General features: G+C 41.7%; 1 protein-coding gene across 1 annotated transcript in view; it reads right to left on the bottom strand.

The window, feature by feature from the left end:
- The window catches only part of UBXN11 (UBX domain protein 11), a 1,449,120-nt gene that overhangs the window by 438,212 nt on the left and 983,119 nt on the right, over window positions 1-27,789 (bottom strand). Inside the window, exon 8 of the mRNA XM_044083944.1 lies at window positions 641-858. Within this exon, the coding sequence (XP_043939879.1) occupies window positions 641-858 (218 nt within the window). The remainder of the gene's footprint in view (window positions 1-640; window positions 859-27,789) is intronic.

Genomic DNA, 27,789 nt, shown 5'->3' on the forward strand with positions numbered 1-27,789 from the left:
TTTTATTTTAGACAATGCAGAGAAAGCATTATTTGCTGGTGACTTAAATAATGTACTAGAATGCAAAGAAGCTTTCTGGCAATTGTTATTGGGTGCAGACAGAGCACCAGGTTTAAATGAAGTCATCAATTTAAAATGTTTTTTATAATACAGATAGAATATACAATATAGTTATTTTAGAATTAGAGAATAAGTGTATATATATTCATGAATATGCAAAGTGTGTATGTAAATACAGATTTTTTAATATATTAGTTTATATACAAAAGATATTTAATGAATACAACATTAATTAGTTATGTCATTTCCTGTTTAAGGTAATTATTTTAGCATAAAAGGAAGGGATGGGCATTGTAACTTTGTTTCTGAAGAAGATCACAACATTAAAAAGTGACTGAAAGCACTAATTTCATTCGTCCGAGTTTGGTTCATTTAATGGACTTTTACAGCTGGGTGTTTAAAGTTTCAAGGAAAACTTTTCCCTCATTTTTGTAGAGTAATTATAGTATTCCATGTATTATAGGCTGCTTAAAGATCAGACTGTCAAGAATTGTCTATATTATGACCAGATATAAGTTATACAAATAAATTATGCAGAGGTAGCCAGACTGGCGTACTTGTACCATCCCTTTTTTATTACCTGAGTTGATGGCTCTGTGTACGACCGAAATGGCCCATTGAACAAAAATATTCCATTTCTGTAGAGAGTCAGAGAGACAGGATTTACATGCCTCAGTCTTGCACCACCTTCAATGTGTTCCACATGTGCTTCTCCCTCTCCAGCTAAAATGTTTAAGTCTCTTATGTTTTCTAGAACTAAATCGAAATCCACTATGAATTTTGCTGATGTTGAGCTATCTGAAATGAAGAATAGGAGTGTCAAATATTATTCTCATACTTTAAACATTTTGGGTTCTGACTATTCTGATTGGTGCACAGTATGCAATATTAATACAACAAATGAAACAAACAGTGCTATTTTAGTCCAGTCCTCTATTTAAGATTCCAATAACCCATTTAAGTGCAAATGTAGTTTATTCATTTAAAAATACATCAAAGCAAGAGCCCAAGGAAACAATTCTCAGGATGAAAATTGCTTGTGTAATAATTAATATCTCCACCACTGAATATAAAACATGACTATACACTGCCAATGGCCCCTACAGATCATGAGGATTTCTTGAGTAAATTACAGCATGTAAAAATCAATGGAAATATGATCCCTGTGAGGGATTTAATCATACCACACCAACTAGGTAAACTACTCAATATCAAATACATATCTCCAGATATTAATTGACTATGCTAATTAAGACAATTTAGCAAAACAGTATGCAATTAAAAACTAGACAACAAGCAAATACACAGCTAAATTCAACAGAAAGCCCCCCATAGAGTAATAACATAACTAATAAGATATACAACAGAAAGAAAAAGTTACTACTTGATTTTATTATTTTAGTTATATAAAAATACATAGACTGAGTATTCATTTACTTATTTTATTTTACATTTTTTTTACTGGGAAAGTCCGACTGGACGCCAAGTCTCTTTCAGCAGAGGCCAGGGGAGAAAGGATCCATAAGATACATTAAGTAGAGTAATGAACCAAAACTACTTTTCTCATCAAACATTTTAGAATTGTGAACTCATCTTGGTATCAATGGGTGAAGAACTGAACAGGTATTCTTTAATTACACCAGAAAAAAATGAAACTGAAAACCTGTGAATGTAATACGGCACCAATAAATAATGGGGTGATCACCCAGGAACAGGATGTAGCAAGCATATTTGCAAAATATTTTGTGCAGACTTCACAAGTAAAGAAATATGTCAGAGTACAATAGAGATAAGGGATGACATTCATTACAGGAGTACAGGGATGACAACTGCTACTGCAAGTAAAATTAAGTGAAATTCCTTAGAACCAGACAACATACCTGATGACTTTCTACACAAAATCAAGGTAAACCTAACTAAACCTCTATCAATCATAAATTTCAGCATATAAACACATCCCTGACATTTGACAACAGGCTGCACTAATAAAAACTTAGAAAGTATATGTTTTTATTTATTTAATTTGTTATATGCCTCATGGGACCAATCCTTATTAGAAATGAAACAATATGAGTTTGTTACAGGGAGCTCCTGCCTTACGGATATTCTGGCATTCTTTAAGGAGGTAATAGCAGCACTTGAAGAAGGGCTCACACTGAATGCTGTTCACCTGACCTTACTAAAGTTTTCAACACTGTTCATCATAAGAAAATAATTGACAAATTAAAAGCATTACATGCCAGTCAATATGTTATTCAATGAGTGAAATACTGGATAAGCAACAAGACAAAACAAGTCAGAGTAAGAGGTTATCAATAGTATTCCAAAGAAATCTGTATTGGGGCCACTGTTTTTTTAATTTTTTTTTCAGGTACTAAAGTTGGAAATCTGCACAAAAAATATATACCTGGAACAGGAGTATTGACATCATCCTTAAGGTTAGTAAGTTTAAAACCATGACACTTAGAGTGAGGAGCTCAACAATCTGAGAAGATCTCAGAGTACAGCCATTGCTTTGTCATGTTGCAAGAGGTCAGCTGGAGTAGACTGGGTACTTTCTGAGGATGTGCACTAAACATCTCCCACTGGAAATGTAACATGTCCAGTGGGAGGAGACTTAGGACACACTGGTTGGATTATGTCTTCTACTTTGCCTGAGAACATCTGGGGCTCCCACAGGATGAGCTGAAGACTATAGTTAGATCTAGGGAAGTCTGGTCTATCCTGCTTGGCTTTGCAACCAGTATTGAAACACTTTTTATGAGACAGGATTACTGAAGTTACAGTTTTATATGTAGTTTTGCTGTACCATGACTTTTGTTTACCACAAATGTGAAGTTATTTTGGAGGTGGTTAACTTTTCAGTGTGTGTGTGTGGGGGGGTTATGTTCTTACACATATGCTCTAACCCAGTACACAGAAATAAATAATCAAATTAAATTAAATTAAATTAAATTAAATTAAATTAAATTAAATGATTGCCAGATAAATCAGATATATGAACTGCAGCTCAGCCTGTGACTGATTTTACTGCTAGCAGCATGCTACAGACTTGTTGAGGGAACACATTATCTTGCTTCAGAGTGTTTACTCTTTCTACAGGGCTGCACAAAATTAACATAATTAAGTAAGCAGGTATAGAGGTTAAAGCCTTCTGAAATTTTTTTTAATTTGGTGTGCTTTTGATGTTAGTGGTGAACAACTTTTGTTTTATTGTTACAAATTTAGGTGCTCCAGTTGAAATTGTTTTAATGTAATTTTCTTCATTGCTCAGTCATGGATCCTGTCCTAATAAAGCCAGCTATACAGATGGCTTTCTTTTATAATGCCTTTCTGTCCTTCACATGGAAGTACATTTGCTGTATCCTTTTTAAATAATGAACCTAACATATTACTATTACAAACTAACTATAACTATTCTGAGCAAGACTATTAATGGAAAATTACAGCTGTGTAAGGAAACTTACCGTAACAGTAGGTGTTCTAGTAGATCACTGTTACAGTAGCCTAAGGTATTTTGGTCCTACCTCTTGTGATTGGATAGTTTTCAAAGCTTGAGGGTACCTTCCACATTTCAGTAATTGTCAGGAGTTTGAGATGAGCTCCATATAAAGATGCAGTGCAAACATCCTCGGGGCATTTTTTTTTGTCTAGGAAGTGAGGCAAGAGCCCTGAAAGAACAATGCTAGAAAACAAAACCAACAGAAAACTATGTGCAAAAGGTGAATACATAAACACTTTGCAAAATAACAGTGAGAAAACTGAAATAAGGGGGCTGGATGGAGGGGCAGCTATTGCAACAGTGATCTATTATAATATTTAATGTTATAGTTAACTTACTTACATAACTGTACAATGTTCAACATATAGATGATCGCTGCAGTAGCCTAAGCTATTTGGGTAGAGTACCATAGCTTAGAATCTATGAAGGGAAGTGAAAAATTAAGACTCTGGAGACCTTGGAGAATAGTCCTAGAAAAGCCTGTTCTAAACCTGGGAAAGGAATCCAGTATGTTTATATGTCTATACTTCTAGAGTCTACCCACTTCCAGAAAGCCAGTGAAGAAACCAAAGCCCTTGTGGAGTAGGCCTTAACCCTGCCTGAAAGTGGCTTACTGTGGTGAATACAATCAAAAGCAACAGCATGAGACAACCACCTGGAAACACTCTGCTTTGACACTGGTTGTCCTTTCCTCTTACCAGCATGGCAGACAAACAGCTGATCAGTTTTCCTGAAGATTTGACTTTTGTCTATATAGTATATGAGCTGCCTGTCAGCATCCAGAGTGCAAATAATTTTTTCCATTGTTCTTGAGTACAGGAAAGAAAACAAGGAGATTAATAGTCTGATGTAAAGTAAACTCTTGACATTACTTTAGCCATAAAAGAATAATTAGTTCTCAAAGAACACTGCCTTATGAAAATTGAGGTAGGGTTGACTCACCATACGGGCTTGGAACTCAGATACTGTTCTAGCAGAAAAAGCAAAGGGTAAGGCAGATTTCTATGTTGAGAAAGGCAATTCTGCCTGATGATCCAGTTCAAATGGAAAAAGAGTAAGCTTTTTAAGCGCCACCTGTTTCCTAGGTGGACAGATATGAAATACCCCTTTCAAAATCTGTTTAACTTGACTATAGTTAGAAGGGGGGGGTCAAAGGGCAGACAAGCTGAAACAGATGACAAATGCATCTTGATAGTGGAATAAGAAAGGTCAGAGGACAGTAACTCACAAAAATAATCAGAACCAAATGCAGACAGGCCTGAATAGGGTACTGGTCCTTTTTCTGGCATCAACTAGAAAATCCTTTCCACACTTGCACATATATGAGTTCCTAGTAGCATATCTTTTTTTTCTGCCTCCTTTAGGCCCTGCTACACATCCACAGGAAAAATATGCTTAAAGGTATCAAGCTGTATAATCCAATCGGTTCACTGAAGTGTTTTCAGGTTGGGATGTATCAAACAGCCCCATGCCTTGTGTGAGTAAATTCAGTCTGTGGGAAACCTGTGACAAATGTTCTTGGCTCAACTGAAAAAGAGGGAGAACTACTGTTGCCTGGGTCAAAAAGGAGTCTCCATAATTTTTGGGGAATCCTTCTGGGTCTTCAGAACAACTGTGAATATCAACGGAAAGGGTGAAAGAGCATAGAAGAACATTCCCATCCATGGAAAAGAGAAAAGCATCTGTCTTCCAGGCCTTTTGGGAATGAATCCTCAAGCAGAATTTCTTTAGATGTCTGTTCTGAAAGAAGACAAATAGATCTACCTCAGGTGTTCTCCACAGTCGGATCAATTCTAGGAAGACATCAGGATAAAGCTTTCATTTATGACCACCTCAAAAAACTCCAGCTTTACTCTGTAGCATATTGCCTACTCCAAGGTGATCTCTGCCTAACATATAAAGCTATGTCAAACCCAGAGCTGTTGGACATGCTACACCTAAAGAAATCCCAATCCCCCTGAGCTACACACTCTAGGGACCTAAACCTTGTCACCACAATAAACAGGACATGCTGGAAGGATAGATTCCTGTCCCAGAGACTTCCCATACTCTGGAACAGACTACCCATCTATGTCAAGCAAAGTTCTTCATTAGCACTCTTCAAGAAAAATTTTGATGAGTGGATGGGAAATAGGAAATACACCCCGGGGATCACTTCTGTGTCTCTGCTCGACAGTGGCACAGGAAAATAACTTTCTTGGGTGGCGTAAGCCAGGGAACCTTGTTGGCTAGGCTTACGCAGGCCCTTGGGCTGATAGCCTAGTACCTAGCTATGAACCACTTTAGACATAAAAGGATTAGTTTTTAAAGTTATACTATCCTTGTCAAAAATGAGGAATGGCTGATTCACCATGAGTGCTTGTAAAGCAGATTATTTTCTAGAAGATGTTGGAGCAATGAGTGAAACAGTTTTTCATGTAAAGAACCTCAGTTCAACCTGATGAGCTTGGTCAAATGTAGAAAGATTAAACTTTTCAAACACAACAATAAGATCCCATGGAAGAGCTACCTGTTTCTTGCATGAACAGGTATGTAACACCCCTTTCAAAAATTGTTAAACTGAAATGTGGTTAAAAAAAGGGAGGGGGTAAAGGGTTGACAGGCATAAATGGCCAACAAATGCACCTTGATAAAGGAAAGACCACTGGTCAGTAACTAACATATAATCAGGAACCACTGGTAGCTGGGCCTGAGGAAGGTTCTGGTTCTTGCATTGACACCAACCAGACAATATTTTCCATTTGCACATTCACGATTTCCTAGCAGCAGTTTGCCTCCTTTAGTACCTGCTGCACATCCTCAGAAAAAAAAGGAGCTTAAAGCTATCAAAATGTTATCACCCAGGCAGTTGGTTACACAGTTTTCATGCTGGGTATATCAAACAACCTTTTTCTTTTACAAGAAAATTCTGTCTGTGGGGAAACCTGTGGTAAGTGTTCTTGTTCTGATTGAAAAGAAGGGAGAACCACTATTGCCTGGGCCAAAAGGGAGTCACCACAATTTTTGGGGAGCCCTTCTGAATTTTCAGGCGAATCCTGAATATCTGTAAAAAGGATGGAAAACCATACAATAACATTCCCTTCCATAGGATTGATAAGACATCTGTCTCTTCTAGACCTTTTAACAAGGAATCCTAGAGCAGAATTTCTTTAGTTGTCTGTTCTACAAGGATGCAAATAGAGGTTTGGTGAGGTGTGGTGTTCCCCACAGTTAAATCGTTTCTTGGAAGACCCTAGGATGAAGATTCTATTTGTGGTGTCTGTGCAGGTTTTTGACCGCACTGACAGAATGCAAAAAGCCAGAAGAGTCAAATGAGCTGAACTACCATCTCCTAGGCTATCACAGCAAGCCTGCAAAAAGGTTAAGATTTGGTACCCCATTAGTTGGATCTATATCACGTCAAACTTTTAAAAGTTCGAATGTCATACGGTCGACACCATATGATTGAACTTTTAAAAGTGTGAACATTTCAATGGAGATCTCCATACAGTGCGGAGTGGGAAGATTTCCCTTTCTGCACTGTAGTGCGATCTCAGAGTTGGCATATTTAAAGAGTAGGGTGTGTGGGGGGTGCAGAGAGGCTTGCCCCCCTTCTTAAACCGTTTAGGTAGTTTTTTTCTTTGGTTTATTTTTTTATTACATGTTCAGACTTTTAAAAGTTCAATCATATGATGTCGACCATATGACGTTCGGACTTTTAAAAGTTCGATTATGTAATATAGACGCCATTAATTTATGTACCATATCATCATGGCACTGCCTCTGAAAACTGTAGAGGTCCAGGAAACCAGACATGATTAAATGACTTTCAAGCACAATCACTATCAGCATCTCTCTGACATAAAAGAGCTTCTGTTTGCCTTGACAATTTCACAGAGCTTGCACTTTTACCCATTTGGAAACCGCATCCCTCACCAGATCTAATGCCTCTGTAGTGACAGGGTGGGGGATCAGATTACAGAATAACAAAGGAAGATTTCAACAAATCTAATATATCAACAATAGAATCTCCCTCTCTACAAATCCTAGATTTGGAATCTGTAAGGACAAAATATGCAAATGCTGAATCCAGACTTACCTGAGTTACCATAGTATTTTCCTCTTGTGATGTCTGGCCAGTAGAAACATAAACATCATCAATGACATGTACCCCAAGAGCCTGAGAAATTCATTAACAGATAAGTGGGATTAATTGGGAAAATACTTAGAATGGACAGCAGAAATCTCTCTACTTTGCCTGGAGGATGAAATGCTCTTCCCAGGGCAGAATCTACCAGGCAACCCAGACTAGTTTTGTGAAAAGGGATGAAGGAAGACTTCTGACAGTTGATTTAAAAGTCTAAGCTAAGTAGAAGGTTCAGAACAGCTGCTACTTTTTACAGTTGGAAAAAGAGTCTTTAAACATAAAGTAATAGCCTAATATGGAAAGATGTGAATGCCTTGATGTCAGCAATAAGCAGTGACTGGAGACAAACAATATATGAAAACCCTTGGTGCAGAAGAAATCCAAAGGGTAAGACAGAAAACTGACAGGGAAAACCAGGCACAGCAAATCTTAACAAATGCCTGAACTGCTCACCAAAAGAAATGTGAGGACAAAGATCCTTTAAATCTAGTTGTACCATGAAAGCTAGAAGGGTGAGCAGACTGAAGGGATTTAAAAGGACATATCAAGTGCAGACCTTCAGGATCCTTTTCTTTTTGGTAAAAGAAAACACGCTAAATGAAAACATTTGCCAAGAGGCAGGGAGGCACTAGTTCTATCACTCCACATGCCAGCGTCTGGTACAGAATGGGAGGAAAGTGAAGTGAGACAGAGACTTAGAGGTAAAAAGAAATCCCCTAAAATATGGAGAGATTCCTATTGCCAAGTGAATCCCTGCTAGATTACAATTAAACCCATCTGTATGTAACATTCTGGTGACACAAGCAGGATGAAACCAACCAGAGACTGAGAAGTTGCTAAGATGGGACTGGGCAAAGGTTTGGAACCGGTAGACAGTCATGTTGACTGAAAGGACTGTCCCTGACTTTTTAAGGATTTTCCTTTCTTTTAAGAACCTCCTTTTCATTTATTTTTTTTTGTTTGTTGACCCCTTAATGCTTACATTGCTTATTGAAAATGGGAGCCGAGGAGGAAGAGAAATAACTAGTAGCTTTGAAAAAAAGAGGTTGAAAAAACTGAGAACTCCCCACATCAGCTTTCCCCTTTCCTTAGACTTCTGTAGCACCTCAGTTGCAGAAGGGCCATGCAAAACTTATTTAAGGGAGAATTTAATTTTTTCTTTTAAGAAATTCTTTTAATTTAACATTTTCTGGAAGGTTTTGAAAATGAAGTGTGTGTGTATGTGTGTGTGTTTCTATATATATAAATATATATATATATATATATATATACATATATATATATATATATATATATATATATCTATATATATATATATATTTGGGAGGGTGGTGAACATAGACTTCACTCTTTTTTGAATTCTCTGTCAGCTTCTATCCCTTTTCTCAACTTTAAATTAGCTTCTTGTGGGAATCAAGCAGTTTTTTTAGATACTTGTGTGTCATATGACCCTACTCTACTTTCTTGGTCCTCTACTCTTCATAGAAAAATTACTTTTAGAAACAATTACTTGGATTACACCAGTATGCATCTTTTAGTTATGTACTTACCATAACTTTGGATGTATGGGATCCATCTCGCCTACATTCATGACAGATGGGTTTGTAGCCGATCCATCGGCTCCGACTCGGCAACTTATATACTAGCACGAAGTCTCTCATTGGCTGGGCTACACCCTATCCCAGGATGCACTACACCTGCTTCCCCAGATCTTGTTTGTTCGCTTTCATACACTCATGTAAGCACAGAGACACTATAAGTCACTATAACCAACTAAAGTTCTTCAAGAAAGAACGCCAAGAAAAAGTGACTACAGCTCCTCTAAATCCAAATGGCAGGGGGAAGGAGGGTGGGTACTTATGAATGTAGGCGAGATGGATCCCATACATCCAAAGTTATGGTAAGTACATAACTAAAAGATGTAATGGGATCCTATCTCGCCTACATTCATGACAGATGGGACAGCGTCCCTAGCACCTACATCCCGGGTGGCTCATTGGAACACACTCCTGAGAACCGTGGAACCAAAGGAAGCTCTGCCTCGAGAAACCACATCCAACTTGTAATGAGAAATAAAAGTGTGCGGAGAAGTCCAGGTTGCCGCAGCACAAATATCATCTATGGATAACTTGGAGTGAAAAGCTACCGAAGTAGCCATTGCCCTGGTAGAATGAGCCTTGACTGGAAAGGGAAGGTCTTTATTGGCCTGTGAATAAATAAAAGTGATACAATCTTTAATCCATTTTGAAATGGAGGCTTTTGATACTGGTTGACCCAATTTGTTCGCTGCAAAAGAAACAAACAATTGACTTGATTTTCGCGTTTTTGCGGTTCTATTCAAATAAAAACGTAACTGTCTATGTACGTCCAATTGATGCAAAGTATATTCTGCATTATTGGAGAATTCTGGGAAAAAAACAGGGAGTTCTATGGTTTGTTGCAAACAGAAAGAGGAGGCCACCTTTGGAATAAATGCAGGGTTCAATTTCAATGAAACTCTATGTTTGTGAAAAATCAAATAGGGAGGATCAGAACAAAGAGCTTGAAGTTCTGAAACTCGCCTAGCAGATGTTATGGCTACTAAAAAGGCCGTTTTCCAAGACAGAAATTTTAAATCACAAGTAGCAGCTGGTTCGAAAGGACGGGCAGTTAGGGCAGCAAGAACCATATTCAAATCCCAAGGAGGAACAGGATGAGATAAAGGAGGCCTAAGGAGCCAAGCCCCTTTAAGGAACGCCTTACAAAGTTTGTGAGACATCAATGAAGGTTCAAAAGAAGCATGAAAATTAGAGATTGCCGCTAGCTGAACCTTAATGGTAGAAACTGAAGAGCCCGACTGAAAAGGAAGGCCAGAAAATTCAGAACCTCCGATACTGGAGCAGTGAGAGGATCTATACCTCGTTCTTGAGCCCAGAAGGCAAACCTTTTCCATTTACTGGAATAAAGTTTGATGGTGGAAGGTTTATGGGAAGAAGACAGAATGTGGACCACATCCGGCGAGAGAGCATTATCTCGGACTAAGGATGGAAGTGGAGTAACCATGCTGCCAACTTCAGGGACCTGAGAGACGGATGAGGCCGTCCTGACTGATGAGTCAACAGGTCTGGCACCGGATCCAGAAACCATGGACCTTCTATCGCATGCCTCTGTAGGAAAGGGAACCAAACTTGATGAGGCCAGTGCGGGGCAATCAGAATCATCTCGCTCTCCATGTAAATGGCCTTCTGTATCACCCTCGGTAGGAGGGGGAACGGAGGGAAGGCGAGAAGACCGGGGGGCCAAATGTGAGTCAGAGCGTCCCTGGGAATCTGTCCCTGAGAAGGGAACAGTGTGAAGAACTCTCTGCATTTCGCATTGTGAGGGCTGGCAAACAGGTCGCAGCAAGGAAGACCCCATCTGTCGAAGATTTTCGCAGCTATACTCTGATTGAGGGACCACTCGTGGGGCAAGAGAATGGTCCTGCTTAATCTGTCCGCAATCACATTGGACTTCCCCGGTATGTGCGTTGCCATTAGAAAGCGGTTGGTAGCTACCGCCCAGTGCCAAAGTCTCATGGCTTCTCTGCATAGTGGGTAAGACCTGGTACCACCTTGCTTGTTTATGTACCATACTACCGACATGTTGTCGGATAGGATAGCAATTGGGCCCTGTGGGAGAGCGTGATGGAGAGCTTGGAGTACCAATAGTACCGCTCTCATCTCCAGGACATTGATATGCAAATGCGTTTCCTGGATCTGCCATGTGCCTTGGACCGACCTGTCCAGGTAATGACCCCCCCACCCTACCTGGGAGGCATCCGTGGTCACAGTGGCAACGGGACGTTGAGGAATAAAGGATCGCCCCTGGTCGAGATTTGACTGTAGGAGCCACCAACGCAGATCTCGATGGCAACTTTCCGTGATTATGATTAAGTGGTTCAAGGGCAGTTCCTGATAAGACCATTGAACTGACAGTAGCCATTGTAGGATTCGCATGTGAAGTCTGGCCAAGGGAACTAGAAGTATAGTCGACGCCATCGAGCCCAACAGTTGTAGAATCCGATGGGCCGGGGCTCTTTGTAAGTGAAGGCAGGATTTGGCTTGATCTTGTAAGATCTGAATTCTTGCTGCCGGTAAAAAGGCGCGCATTCTTTTTGTGTCTAAGTCTGCGCCTATGAAAGTAATACGCTGAGAAGGCTGTAGTACAGATTTTTGCAAATTGAATGTGATCCCCAAGAAACGGCCCAAGGTGAACGTGGCTCTGAGCGCTTGGAGAAGTAGATGCTCGGAGGTGGCTGTAAGGAGCCAGTCGTCTAGATAAGGAAACACCTGGAATCCCATACTTCTCAGGTGAGCAGTTACCACTGCCAGACACTTGGTGAACACCCTGGGGGCGGTGGTGAGACCAAAGGGCAGTGCTCGGAATTGGAAATGACTGGCTCCGAGGCGGAAGCGTAAATGTCTCCTGGACTCTTGAGCTATGGGAATATGATAGTAAGCGTCCTGGAGATCTATTGAGCACATCCATGCATCTTTTTCCAGCAAAGGAAGAATAGATTGAAGAGTGACCATTCGGAATTTGGACTTCTTGACGAAACGATTCAATGAACTGAGGTCTAAAATGGGCCTGAAGTCCCCTGTCTTTTTTGGTACCAAAAATAATTTTGAGTAAGTTCCTGATCCGATCTGGTCGATGGGGACAGGCTGGATGGCTCTTTTTTCTAGCAGCTTTGAAATTTCTAATGCTGCCTGATCCCGCTGACTGGGTGGTACGTCCGGGATTTCCCTTAAAGAAAGGGGGGGTTTGTTGAAGGGGATGATATATCCTCCGGTAATAATGCGAAGCACCCATTGATCGCTTGTTATGGATTCCCAAGCTTGTGGGTGCGCCGCAAAGCGACCCCCGACTGGCTCCGGAGTTGCACAGTCGGGCAACAACTCAGGAACGCTGGTTGTATGAAGAACCACGAAAGGAATCGCGGTCTCCAGAGTTACGGGAGCCTCTGCCACCTCTGGGGCGGCGTCTTCCAAAATCCCCCCCCCCTGCCTCTGGAGGGGGAATCACTGGGTGGAGTAGAGAAAGACTTTTGGGATTTTTTAAACCACATTTTCCCTCCTCTCCCAGCCTTGGGATAAGGCCTGGAAGGAGCGGAATAACGGGCCCCAACGGCAGTCAAAGTCTTGCCCTCCTGCTCGCACCGAGTTAGTGTGTCCTTCACCTTGGGTCCAAACAAAGATGACCCATCAAAGGGGGCGTTGGCGAAGGAAGACTTGAAGGCCTCCGTAAACGAACACAAGCATAACCAGGCTTGTCTCCTACGGGCAACGCCTGTTCCCGCTGCTCTACTCGCTCCATCGGCCGCATACGAGATGAGCCGCATGGACGAGTTAACAATAGAAAAAAGAGTATTCATCTGTGCGCCAACAGTCGAGGCCAGCGCTTCAGGTAGATTACCAACAAGGGAGTCATTTAGCTCTTTGAGAAGATCCCTTTGGAGCCTCGTAAAATGACATAAATAATTCAGCGACCGTAAGGTAAAGGCCGCTGAGGACAGGGTACGCTTCCCGTACCTATCCATACTCCTAGAATCCTTATTAGGAGGATGAATAGACGTCGAAGCCTCTGCCACGTCCTGCTGTGTGGCAGAAGCCACCACCAAAGCATCTACCGGTACACCCTTTGTGAGAAATTCTTTTTGGGGGGGAGCTGACAAGAATTTATTGGGCCTGGTAGGCACCGGTTCCACGGAATCAGGGTGTTCCCACACCCTTCGAGAAACCAAATCAAGGAGTTCATCGAAGGGCGGAGACACCCAGGAGGCGGAGGGCTGGGCCCCAAAGGCCTTGAGGAAGACTGACTCCTCAGCTGAAGGGGTTTTGGCTTGCCAGTCACCTCTCTGTCTTAGAATCTCCAAGATATCTGAGAAGGAGATATCATCCGAAGATGATTTGGGGGACCCTTCCGCGTCATCGAGGTCAGTATCCGATGTAATAGACTCATCTTGGGAGTCTACGTGCTTCCTCTTACACAATTTCTTCCGTGGGGGTTCGTCCGAAGCAGTTTCGGACGGACCACCCGGAAGAAGGGAACCCCCGATTGGGGTATCCTCAGGCCCTGGGGCCCCGCTGCCGGGGGGCTGCAACGCAACAGAGGCACCAGTCTCCAAATCTAGGGACGGTGAGGCAGAGTCTAGTTGAACCGGCAAAGGCATGGCCAGCGCGCTCCTCATGGCCTCAAAGGCCGGACCTCCAGAATCCGAGGAAGTCACTGGTCTAGAGGCCACGATGGCACTGGGAATTCCAGCAGCCGATGCTCCGAGAGGAAGACTAGGCACCAAAGCACCTAATCCCAAAGTATTCCCGTCGGGCCCGGCTGTAGAGGTCGCAGTACCAAACCCTGAACCGGAGGACAGGGTAGGAAGCATAGTCGGAGCCGAAAAGCCTGATAGGGGTCTCTGCTCCGACCGTATGGCTCCACCTTGCTCCACCACCACCGGCTCCAACAACTCAGAGGAGTTTGGAGGAGGAATCAAATGTATCGGGGGGGGGATCGGCTCCGAAGCAAACTGTGCTGGAGCCGAGACCATTTTAGCAAACACTGGAGATTGGAAGAGCCTCTGTAAAACCCTATCCAGGTCCGAATCTGATAGTCTCGAGGATTTAGAGGAGGTAGACACTTGAGAAGACTTTCCTCTCGGCTCCGAAGGAGAAGGGGACCGGCTCCGAAACGGCTCCAATACTGTCGGCGCCGACACCACCAACTCATGGACCACCATCGGCGCCGAAGAAGCCTTCTTCGGAGCCGAGGGGGAAGAGTCTGAGCTGCACACTTCCACCGGCTCCGAAGCCATTGGAGCCGATGGAGGTGATTCACCTCTCGATACTCCAGCTTGCGGCTCCGAAGACAATGGAACCGAAGTAGGAGGTATCGAGGCAGACTCTTCGACCCTCGGCTCCGAAGTCAGTGGAGCCGAGGAAGAAGAGGTCAACTTTTTCTTTTTAGAAGTCGGCTCCGACGGACTTGTTGGAGCCGACGATCTTTTCTTTTTGGAAGCAACAGGAGGATTCAAAGCTTCCTCAAAGGAGGGTTTAATAAGCCCTTTTAGAATGAGCTTGTTCTTTCGTTCTTGAAGAACTCTAGCTGAAAAAGCGTGACATACGCTACAAGTCTCTTGTAGATGTTTCGGCCCCAAACAATAAACACAAATAGAATGACTGTCTGTTAAGGACATTTTGTAACTGCACCGAGTGCATTTTTTAAACCCTGACTTTTGTTCTTTCGACATAGTACAGGTACTACCACAAAAAAAATTTACCACAAAGTAAGCAAATAATGACAAAAGGCGCCAACCGGGAAGCGCGAGACACACTGGCGCAAAATTTACCTCACAAGCAACAGGCACACAAGAACAACGGCCCAAAGCCCTCTAATTTAAACGGGCTTGGCCCGAAAAGCAAATAACCACAAAGGGGTAGAGCAAAGGCCCTCTAACTAAAACGGGCCTTGCCCGACTGAAAACAGGAATAAACACCAGACGACTCAAGCACTCAAAATCACAAATATAATAAAGAAGCTGTTAAAACAGCTGTTTGGTTAATATTTAACAAAAACCCCCAAGGTCAAGGACCAATAAAGGTACAAAAACAATCACTTAGCTCCAGCCAAGTCGAGACCACGTCCAGCTTGTAAAGCGGCAAACGAGATCTGGGGAAGCAGGTGTAGTGCATCCTGGGATAGGGTGTAGCCCAGCCAATGAGAGACTTCGTGCTAGTATATAAGTTGCCGAGTCGGAGCCGATGGATCGGCTCCGAACCCATCTGTCATGAATGTAGGCGAGATAGGATCCCATTACATCCATTTTTCATGAAACGCAATATGGCTAGGGGGCAGTTTATCCGCATTTCTAGATTAGTTAGTAATGAAGATAATTTTAAGAAAGAATGTTCTACACTTAGGTCTCTTCTTATTGACAGGCACTACCCTTCAGATTTATTAGACACCATTATAGCAGATGTCACGGAATCTAGGCCTTCAAAGTTTCCTCCCATCATTAAATCTGGCTTTCTCCCTAATAGACGGGTGGGTTCTGCTTCTTTTATTACTGCGCTTGATAATACACCTGACCCTTTACATATTGTCAGCACTGCTGAGTCCTCTGAGTCTACTCGCCATGCTCATTTTCCATATGGTGACACATCCACCAGCTACACATCTTCTATTACCTCTTCTCAACAAAATACTTTATGTGATTGGACAACAGCTTTCCCGGTACCTATTTGCAGGGATTCTACTTATATAAAAAATATTATTCTCAATAACTGGGACATCTTAACTAATAGTCAAGAGGTTCACAATAAATTAGGTGCTTCTCCCATTTTTTTACACAAAAAAACAAGGTCACTTAGGTTTTCTTTTGAGAATAGGGACAGTAAGTTTTTATTAGATCCATACCCACCTCTTTCTAATGACACTGGCATGTTCTCATGTGGTATATGTGTTTCTTGTCCACATATTTTTATTGGGAATAGCTTTACTTTCCAACACAACAATTTCACTTTGCGATTTAGCAAACATTATGACTGCAAATCTGATAATGTAGTTTATGCTGCAACCTGTATTTCCTGTCCAGCTTTTTATGTTGGAAAGACCACCAGATTTTTATCTGCTAGAATTAAGGAACATTTGGCTGCCATGAGAAATAATGACATTAAGAATGCATTAGCTAAGCACAAATCTATGTGTTCTAATTTTATTGGATTCAAATTCTTTGTTTTACACAGATTACAATCATTTTTTGGAGATGTTAATAACCTTTTAGAGGTTCAGGAATTAATGTGGCAGCTTAAATTGAATGCAGACTCACCGCCTGGGTTAAATGAGAGCTTGAATGTCAAATGTGCTTTAAGGTGGAGACACTAGTTTTCTTTTTTGGACTGACATTTGGTATGTTCAATTATTTTTCATTGTCACATTTGATTGACATTTCTTTTGCTGCCTCACTATTGCTTTTCTGTTTTGCATAATATTGTTTTCATTGGTTCAGAGCTGTTAATTACCGCCTCTTTAGGAATGCATTTACTATATTATATTACTGCACTGTATTACCTCATCATTTGTCTGAAGAAGTCCTATCTACTATTAAAGGGACGAAAGCTAATTATTGGCTCCCTTGTCTTCTCTTCAGTTCAGAAGTTTTCAAGTCATAGTTATTATTCTCTTCTGCTTTTGTGACAGTCGTTTTTGATATATATATATATATATATATATATATATATATATATATATATGCTCAACTAGCATATGTCCGAATCACAAAACTTCGAACACACATACGCGAAAGCGTTTAACATCGACAAGCGCTTCCGTGTATGTGTGCCTGTTTCGTAGCTCGGACCCTGGTGCCTCCACAGACCCTGGAAATTACCGCCCCATTAGCTTGACAAGCCTTATCTGCAAAGCCATGGAGAGGATCATAATGGAACTCATAAATAAAGACATAGGGAACTTGCAGACTTTGGATCCAACCCAGTTTGGCTTTGTCAAAGGCAGATCCTGCCTCTTAAACTTGGTTGACTTTTTCGAGACAGTCACCAAGGCCATTGATGAGGGAAAGGCAGTCCATACAGCCTACCTCGACCTGGCAAAGGCCTTCGACACAATACCCCACTCAGGTATCATCGAAAAACTCATCAGCTTGAATGTAAACCCATACATCACAAGATGGGTTGCAAACTGGCTAGCGACAGAACCCACAGGGTCAGAGTTGCTGGAGCCATGTCAGACTCAAAGCCTGTCACAAGTGGTGTCCCACAGGGCTCAGTCCTGGGTCCACTCTTGTTCGGCATCTACTTTTCTGAAGTACAAGCAAACACAGGAGGGTTATGGCTGACAAAGTTTGCAGATGACTGCAAACTGGGCCATAGTCGAAAACACATCTGACACAGATATCCTCCAGAAGGGCCTCACAGAAACGGATAACTGGTGCCAGAGCCATGGCCTGAAGTTAAACGCCAAAAATGCATAGTCATACCCTTCGGGAAAACAAGGTTACCCCTAGCTACCATATAGGTGACAATCCACTGAGCACAGAAAAGTCATCAGGGATCTGGGGACCCAAGTTGACAGTAGTCTTTCGTTTGACACTCATGTTGCTAAAGTAGTTAGGAAAACCTTCTATATCGCCCACCTGATCATGAAGGGATTCACATCTAGATCAAGGGAGGTCATCGTCCCCTGTACTCATCACTCATTAGACCTATGATTGAGTACAATGCCCGTTCGGAATGTATCTGACCAGACACCTGATGCAGCTTGAAAGGCCCCAAAAGTTCCTCACCAAAAGGATAAAGGGTCTCAAAAATATGTCTTATGCTGCCCGACTGAAAGAACTCCAGCTTTATTCAGTCTCATACCGCTTGCTCAGAGGTGACCTGTGCCTGACATATAAGGCCATGTCAAACCCAGATTTGATGAATATGCTTCACCTCAAAAATCTAGATCCCTCAGAACCACAAGGGCGGAGACTTAAACCTTGACACGGTTATAAATAGAATGTGCTGGAGGGACAGATTCATCACCCAGAGACTCCCTATGCTGTGGAACAAAATCCCGGTACATGTGAGGCAGAGCACCTCGCTGGCCTTGTTCAAGAGGAATCTTGACCAATGGATGGGAGATCGCAGATATACCCCAGGGATTACTTCAGTGTCACTGCTTGACAGAGGCACAGAAAAATGATAGGCATAGTTTTTATTCAAACTAAAGGGGTGGCGAAAGCCACATAACTATGGGCTAGGCTTATAAATGCCCTTGGGCAGATAGCCTAGTATGAACCTATGAACCTATGAACCTAAGGGAAAATTCCCTTTTCCCCACTGTAGTGTGATCTCGGAGTGAGAATAATAAAGTAGGGTGTGTGTGGGGGCCGGGTGCAGAAACGTACTTTTTGTTTTTAACTACACATACATGGAAGCGCTTTTCGATGTTAAGCGCTTTCGTGATAATATACAAAAGTTTATATATATATATATATATATATATATATATATATATATATATATGGTTTCACTTCATATCGTCGAAAGCTCATTTCATTGAATTTCAAAACAGCGAGGCCAAATCATCGAAAACTCTTAAAATATCCCAGGCTGTCTCCTAACTAGCCTGAAACATGACCTACCAGGACCACTGGACTCACTAGTTAACTATAGTCTCAAAACAAGCTTTGTACCACATGAGTGGAGAACTGCAACAGGTATCCCTCTACACAAGGCTGGACCATCAAAAGACACTACAGACCCATTAGTCTCACTAGTCTTTTATGCAAAGCCATGGTACGAATTATCATGTAAATGATCAACAAAGACATAGGCAAACTTCAGACACTGGATCCAATCCAGTTTGGCTTTGTCAAGGGAAGGACTTCTTTGAGAAAGTCAGAAAGGCAAAGGATGAGGGGAAAACAGTGCATGTCTTCTACCTAAACCTGGCTAAAGTGTTCGATACAATACCCCACTCAGCTATTGTTGACACACTCACTGAATTGTGCATAAATCCATACATAACACATTTGATTGCTAACTGGCTCACAGATAGCACCCAGGAAGTCAGGATTGGTGAGATTATCTTCACAAAGAGACCAGTCACTAGTGGGGTTCTTCAAGATTCCATGATGGGCCCTCCCCTCTTTGGCATCTACTTCTCAGAAGTCAAGGTTAATGTCAATGGCCACTCTTCTAATTTTCTAATATCCTTTTTCATTTCCAGTTTGTCTGTCTTATACTTGTCTTTTTCTTTTTCCTTTGGGGATCACCCATCAACAAACCTTTGAGTACCAAGTTTGTTGTGGCAATCCAAGAGGGTCCTGGCACTAAAAGTTTTACAAATGGAACAATCTGAAACCAGACAACTGACCCAAAGAGACATGACACATAGCCTTGGGGTGATATACTGAGGCTGCATTGCTGGCAATTCTGAAAGCCAGAAGCCTTGTCCCTAGATTCATTATTCATCCCAAATTAAAACATTTCACAAAAATATAGTGCTAATAACATTGTATGAGGTCACTAAAACTAACTAATAAGAATGCATGAAGAAGTTAGATTTTTTTATGAGGGAATAGAAAACGAAGAATTTTAAAGAGAAATGTATTGAAAATGGTGGTTAAAATGGCATAAATGGTAAATGCAATAAATCCTCACTGTGTAATATTATCATTATCATCATCATCAACCCCCTTTCTCCCATTTTCTATATGGGGTTGGGGTGTCGTGTTAACTGTTACCATCTCTCTCAGTTCAATGCAAAACTCCTGCCTTCTTCGACACTCATGCATGACTGTCACAGATCTTCTCTCACATAATCCATCTACCTCTTTGCAGGATGCTCTCAATTCCATTTACGTTATTCCTGTCTGTCCCAAATTTTCTTCACCAAACTGTCGTCTGCTTTTCTGCACATGTGCTGAAACCACCATAATATGTTCACTTTGATCTTTCTGGCAAATGGAGCAACTTTGGCTTCTGCTCTTATGCTCATTGTCTGACCCACAGTGTGCATCCTACCACCCTCCTTAGGCACTTCATTTTCATCACCTCTAACTTTCTCATCTGCTCTGTCTTTACTGTCCAGGTTTTTGTACAATAGAGTAGTATTGGTTGCACCACTGTTTTATCCATCTTACTTTTCAACTTCTTTGGCATGCTTCTGTCATATACTACACCTGGCACTCTATGCCAGTTGGCTACAGCCCCTCTAAGTCTAGCTTTGACCTTTTCATTCAGACTTCCCTTCTCCTCAGCCACCCCTCCCCAATACTTGAAGCTATTAACCTGTTCCACTATCTTCCCTTCTATTTCAATTCTCAGCCTCTTCTGATTTCTCCAGTTTGCTGCCATTACCACTGTCTTATCTGTACTTAGTTTCATCTCATGTGCCTGCAGTTTTGTATTCCATTGCCCTATCCTTTGCTGAAGTATTTGCTCAGTCTGCCTGTAATGCCACATCATTTGCATACAGCAACTTTGTTGATCTGTCCTCTTTGACCTGTTTGCTATTGTAGTTCGTCAGCAGTATGAAGGGGGTTCGAAAATGAACCCTGAAGCACAGCCACTTCCACTGGGAACCTCTCTGTAAGACCAAACAGTGTTTATATTTGAGTCATTGGGTCCTTGTACATAGCCTGCACTAATTCTGACAAAGCTTCTGGGACTTCGAACCACTGCAGTACTGGCCAAATCTCTGTCATATGCTTTCTCTAAGTCTAGGAATGCCCAGTTGGACTCTTTCCTCATCTCTATCTTCTCATCAACTATCTGTCTCAATGTAAACAATGGGTCACTGGTGCTGCATCCTGATCTGAATCCGAACTGCTCATCTCCCATCTTACTTTCTACCACTCTGAGTATCTGTTCATCAGTCACCCTCACCATAACTTTCAAGCAATGTGGCAGAGTTTGATACCTCCATACTGCCCACAGTTGTGGATGTCCCCTTTGCTCTTGTACACTGACATGAGTATGCTTACTCTCCAGTCATCTGGGATACACCTTTCTCTCCACACTGCTATGAGTACCCTCAGGAACCATTTTTCCCCTATCTCACACAGCATCTTTATCATATCTGCTGTGACCTCATCTGAGTCTGCTGCTTTTCCTGACTTCATTTTTTTGGTACTGCTGTGGTGGTGCTGCAGTAGCGTTGTTGCCTCACAGTAAGACGCTGTCCCGTTCGATTCTCAGCTCGAGCGTCTTCTGTGTGGAGACATGCGTGAATGGGCGTACCTTCGTTGAAGGTTGTGCGTCAGGGCTGGCAACTCGGCACGTAAAAATCTACTGCCAATCATTAGCGGACCGGAGTTCTGCTGTGGCAACCCCTAACCGGGAAAAGCCAAAGTACACAACATTATTACTTCTTCTAGGGAAGACTCCCCTTCTTATCTCAATGTAGGTTGTGTCTGGGGCAGTACAGCTTCTGTGGAGTTTTCTTCACTCAATAGCTGGAAATACTCCTTCCATCTGTTTTTGATATCCTGTGGACTGGTGAGCTTCTTTTTTCTTCTTTATCTTTCTGTCTTTATCTTGCAACCTGATGTGATTTCTTTGTGCCAAGTGTGAAGGCTGCCAGCCCAGCTAGCTAGAATTTTGTAAATAATTCTGTTATTTGTGAACAGTAATATGGTTTGTATGCTTGTCTTACAAATGTAAGAAAACTGTATGCTATGTTAAGCTGTATGTTATGTTCTGAACTTCAAGAATGTAACCACAGTGTGCACTACCGGAAATGAACAGAAACATATATGGACTATGTGCCTGTGCAAATGTGTGTTTTCATAGTAGAAGTTTGAACAATACAGAGTTAACTTGCAAACTCAGAAAATAAGTGAAGAGTTTTACGATTGTGTACCTCAGCTAGAAGATAGAATGTCTGCAACTAGAAATTCTTTCTAATGTCTGGAAAAATAAAGAATTACAGGTTTCCAAGGTAAAAATGTTAAACAGTTTTACAATTTCCAATTCTAGGCAACTTCTGAAAGATAAGTATTTTTCACAGAGAAATGTTGAATTCTGTTGGTATCTGTTTAGCCTGGGAACTAGAGGCAGGTGTCAAACAGTGATGCCATCTAGATAACCCAGCAGTAACATGTATTATTAATTTGAACTATCTCAGAGACAAAGTCTGTGCATTATGTATCTTGCCTTGGATCTGAATACATCCATCTTCAGCATTTCTCATCTGTATTTGCCTGGCTTTGTAAGCAAGACTTAGAGCATAGTATATCTCTTAGAGATAGATAGGAATATAGTAAGATTAGTTCAGATGTTTTCTCTATTTATGTGACACTGTCCTGCAATGTTGTTTTAAAATATTTCCTGTGATTCTGAACTCTGTTGTCACTGTCTTGAGTTACTGAGTACTGTCTTGTGCTTTTATTATTTATTATTAAATATATTTAAACCTTTTAATTATGGCTGGTTTGCGTAGAGATATTTAAGCTCTTAGAGTACTTGCATATGTATTTGGTGATGCTGTACAGACCACTCTTAAATAGCCTTGCTGTTGGTCACACTTACCATTTCGATAATAGTAACATTACACAGTAGAATTGGTCACCCTTTGTAAGGGATGCATAGTAGCTGATAAGTAAGAGTGGTTGATGGCAGCTGGTACGACCATATAGTCTGGGCAGAAGGGGGCATAGCTAGTGAACCTGTGCCAGCCTTCCCCAGGAGTGTTTGTGTGTTTGTATATAAATCAAATCTGAAAGTGTGTGTGTGTCAGCTACTTGAACAGGGACACGAAGCACTGGTTGGACAGAGAGGGTGCTTGAGATTTTGGCTTGACCACTCGGCTGAAATCTTAGCCCTATAGCTTGGCCAGTAGGTAGTCTTACTGGGGATCTGGAGAGAGAGGGAGAAACCAGCTCCAGACTGACTGTGATCTCTGTGTGCACGTCCCTCACTGGTGTTAGTGGGGAGGATTGAGGCTCCTTGATTCCTGGGCCAGTGCAGCGGTGCCACACCAACTACTGAGTCACTTTCCAGAATGACCTGTGCTTTGCTATTGCAACTCCTTTCTTAGCTAATTTGTTAGCCAACCAGTAATCCTTCCTAGCCTGGTGTGTCTTTTCTATCTCCCACTTTTTTCCTGCACTTTTGATGAATTCCTGGACTTCTGCATTCTACCAACAATGTTCCTTATGTACTGTATTTCCATACCTGGCTCAGACACATATCTGTTCTGCAACCCTTACATATGCTGTTTTGAGGTGCTGCAATTCTTCTTCAACTCCACCTGTTTCTTCCTCTTCTTGGAGTGCTAGAGTCCTGCATTCTCTGAACTGTTGTACTTTACCTCCAGGTCTTCAACCTGGTTTCTGTTGACCTTAGATCCTTTTTGATTATTACTTTATTTATTTATTTTACATTTGTTTACAGGGATAGTCCAACTGGATATATGTCCATTTTCAGCTGAGGCCCAGGGAGAAAACCTCCAATTAGACAAATTACAAAGATAACATTTAAAAAATATAAACTATAAAAATTACAAAGATACTTAAAAAATATAAAATATAAAAAAAGTATAAAAACAAGATGTACAACAAAGAATAAAAAACAAGTACATACAATGGTCTGTGGTGTTCCCTAATAGGGATACACAATTCACATGGTCAGACACAATTAAAGGCAGGAGACATTAGATGGCATATAGAGCTAGGTGAAATAGTTACCTGTTTGATATTTAGAGATTTTCCTTTCAGTATTTAACTTAACCAGGATTGGTACACGGGCAGAGCCAGTTCATTTTGAGATACTGTTTGAGGTTATTTTTGAATAGACCTATGGAAGATTGTAGGGTTATATGGTTTGGCAATGAATTCCAGGTTTTGCCAACAAAGTTGGCAAATAGGGATTCAACAGCAGCATTATTAGCTTTGTGGGTTTGGACGAGTAGTTTATTGGCTGATCACAGGGATCTCAAGTTGCTACAGGGCTTAATGATATTTATGAGTGAGGGGGTATCCTCAGGGTGGTACAACATTTTGTATGCTATTTGGAGTTGATTGAATTGAATTAGACTGGGCAGTTCTAGCCACTCTAGTTGTTTCAGGTTCTGGCAGTGGTGGGTTCTGTAAATGGAGCCAGTGGTGAATCTGGCAATATAGTTGTAGCTACGGGAGAGCTTACCTAATTCCGATTTGTTGAGGTTTGAGAGTACCGGCGAGGCACATTGTAGAGTAGAGAGTAGGTGTGACCGGGCGATTGTAGTCCTAGCCATTACTTGCAGCTGATTTTGGTTTATGCTGTGGGATGACTGTTTTGCTGGGAATGACTTTGTAATCACTGATTCTATCCCAGTGGCCTTTCATTAGTAGGAGGAAGTCTACCTGAGTTGTATGTTGGCCACTCTTATATGTGATCTTGCCATTTGCCAGATGGAAGTCTAGCATGGCCTCTCCTCCTTTATTCACATTGCCCCACCCATGTGGACCCAGGCAGTCCTCATATCCTGTTCTGTCTGTCCCAATATGTGCATTCAATTATCTAGCAGGTGCTTTGTTTGCACTCTTTTCCTCACTACATTGCTGTGGGGCAAAGGCTGAGATTATGAGTACTGTACTGCCTTATCATTACACTGGAGTCTGATTGCCATGAGTCTGTCACTAATTCGGATGACATCCCTCACTGCCTTCTGAAGCCTGTCTCTCTCACCACAACTCACAACACCATTTCTGGAATGTCCTCCTCTTGACTAGTAGACTCTGGATCCCAAGCCCAGTGTCGTTGCTGCATTCCCCATCTATCTTGGATACACAGGATGTTCAGCCTCCTGTGTACCATCATGTCATCCACTTCCAAGCTGCATCCTGTCTGAGTGGGGTCTATACTATATTCTCGAAGGCCGACAATGTCAAATCTGACACTGTCAACACGAGAATAGAGAAAGTGCACAACATCAAATGGGTAAACGGAAATCTCTGTAAGGGAAGATTTCCATTTACTTCAATGTAGTGCAATCTCAGAGTTGGTATATTTAAGTAACGGGGGGTGTGGGGGCACAGCCCCCAATGTAGGGGTGTAGGGGGACTTGCCCCCCTGCCTACACCCTTTAGATTTTCTTTTTTTGTTTTTAATTTACTTTTAGGAACAGTCGAAATTTTAATAGTTTGATCATTAAAGGTCGACCTTTAGTGATTCAAACTATTAAACTTTTGATGTTCTAATATAGACCCTACTGAGTGCAGCAATTCCTAAGTAACCCAGGCTGGGAAAATGGACAATGGCCAGCATGTAGCCTACTGACCCAGGGCTGCTGTGCTTTATGTTGAGCATACACTGGTCAATAGGGGGACATGCACCCCTCTCACCATTAGCACAGGACCATAGTGTAGGTCAGAGTAATCTGTGTCCACAACCTACTTATCACCGGCAAATGCCTGCGCCCATTTGGTGACATAAGTCAACATGACCGAATCACCTAGTCGTATTTTATATCATTGAGTGGCTAGCTCACAGTCTGTGATGTGTGTTCTCCTATCTTGAGGATAATGCACACCACAGTAGATGCCCAATGCAGTTGGTCTATACAACTCTTCCCCCTACAGGGCACCATGTAGAGTCTGCGCTGCTGCCCACAGCTCCATTCATTGGTGAGCTGGAAACACTCAGCATATTTTTTGGAGGTGGGAAGAACCCCAGACAGACACAAGGAGAACATGCAAATTCCAAACAGACATTGGCCAGAGGTCAGGATGAAACCTTGTATTTTGTGCATGGGAGGTGAAGACCTTAACCATTGTGCCAGCTGGTCTCTAGCTGTATAGTAACAACTATAAGAATATTATCACTTATCTTTTCTAAAAAAACATAAAAAGGCATTAAATCTTCCAATAACCACTCAAGCTAGTTGAGAACCCACTGAAGTACTGATGGCAACATTAATATTTGGAGAAACTAGCTATGAGCAGTAGTTTATGGGTAAGGGAAAAAGCTAGTGAAAGACTCACTATTTGCACTGGAATACACCTTTGTTGGCTAGTCCATCCATTTACATGTATGGAGAGTACCGATTTAAATTCTCCTTTATTGATATGATTTGGAAGGAAGACTGGCAGCTGTATAAGTTGATTCATGACAAATTTGGAACCGGTTTTGGTTATAAACAAAGGATTATTTCTGACGGAAACTCTGTCCTTGTGAAAAATACAATGGTTGTGATGAGAGCACATATAGGTCTGACATTTGTCTAACTGAAGTGACAGACACTAACACAAAGGTCTTCTGGGAGAGAAACTTTAAGTCAGATGAAGAAAATGGCTCAAAGGGAGAGTGAATAAATTCCATCAGAACAAAGTTAAGATCCATAAGAATCCTTTACAAATGTTGGTTGAAGAAAAGTGCCATTCAGGAATGCCTTATGGGTTTTCTGGGAGGCTTAGGTTGTTGAATCAAAACCCTGGTGGAAGTTGGAAATAATTGCTAATTGAACCTTAGAGCCAGAATCAAAGAGAATGGCAAGAAACTGTAATACTGAAGAAACTGGGTCAGAGAAAGGGTTCCAATCCCTGATGAAGAGCTCAAATGGAGAATCTCTTCCACTTTCTCGCATAAAACATGTGAGCAGAAGTTGTCTTGAGAAGAAGAAAGATTCTGAATCACTCTGAGAGGGAAAGAAGGATCCATGGCCATTAGCAGAAATGGAGAAACCAAGCAGTCGGTATGAGGGATGGAATGTACAGGTGAAACATGCTGGTCAGGTCGAATAGGAATCTAATCCAGGATCTAGAAACTGAGACTTCTTCTTGATGTGAGACCACTCCATTTGCCTTGACTAGAAGGTGGCTATAAGGATGAGTGAGACGTTGCACAGGGATGCTTTCTGATGAAATTTTATTATTAGTGAAAATGGGAGAAAGGAATATGAGAGTCTATGAGCCAAAGTGGGCTATAGCTTCTCTGTGTGACTGTCTCTGTGGAGGGATTAAGGCAAAGAAATCTGCTACATTTGCTGTTGGATGGGGAAGTAAAGAGACTACAGCAAGGATTACCCCATCTGTGTTACTGATGGGCAAAGGGACCACTACTATGGCATCAGAATGCATTTGCTGAATCTGAACACTAGTATTTGTTTACCTTGGAATGTGCATTGCTATCAGAAAGAAATGTAAACACATCACCCACTGTTACACCCTCATGGATTCTTGGCCCAAGACAAGGGGTAAAACTGGGTTCCTCCTTGCTTGTTGATATGCCAAAACACTGTCATCTTGTTCAAAACAACAAAAATAACTCCCTATGAGAAGTAGTTCTGAAGGGCCTATGATGCTAAGAGGACTGTCTTCATCTCCAGCATACTGCTATGAAAGTTGGCCTGTTGTTGAGTCCACATTACTTTAATAGTTTTCCCTTTAAAATGCCCCCTCCCAAACTTTTTTCCCAAACATCTTTATTAAACGTACACATATGACAAAGGCAATCTTATATTTATATAAATGGAAAACATACAGAATGATATCACTTTGGTTACAAACAGTTTACATCACAGACACCATTGAAACAACTATAGTTGTAAACATTACACATCACTTATAAACCATCCAGTCATTGTCAGTTAAGCATTATAT

Source organism: Protopterus annectens, chromosome 1.part1 (genome assembly GCF_019279795.1).
Source record: "Protopterus annectens isolate FY-2018-M chromosome 1.part1, PAN1.0, whole genome shotgun sequence".
Taxonomy (NCBI): domain Eukaryota; kingdom Metazoa; phylum Chordata; order Ceratodontiformes; family Protopteridae; genus Protopterus; species Protopterus annectens.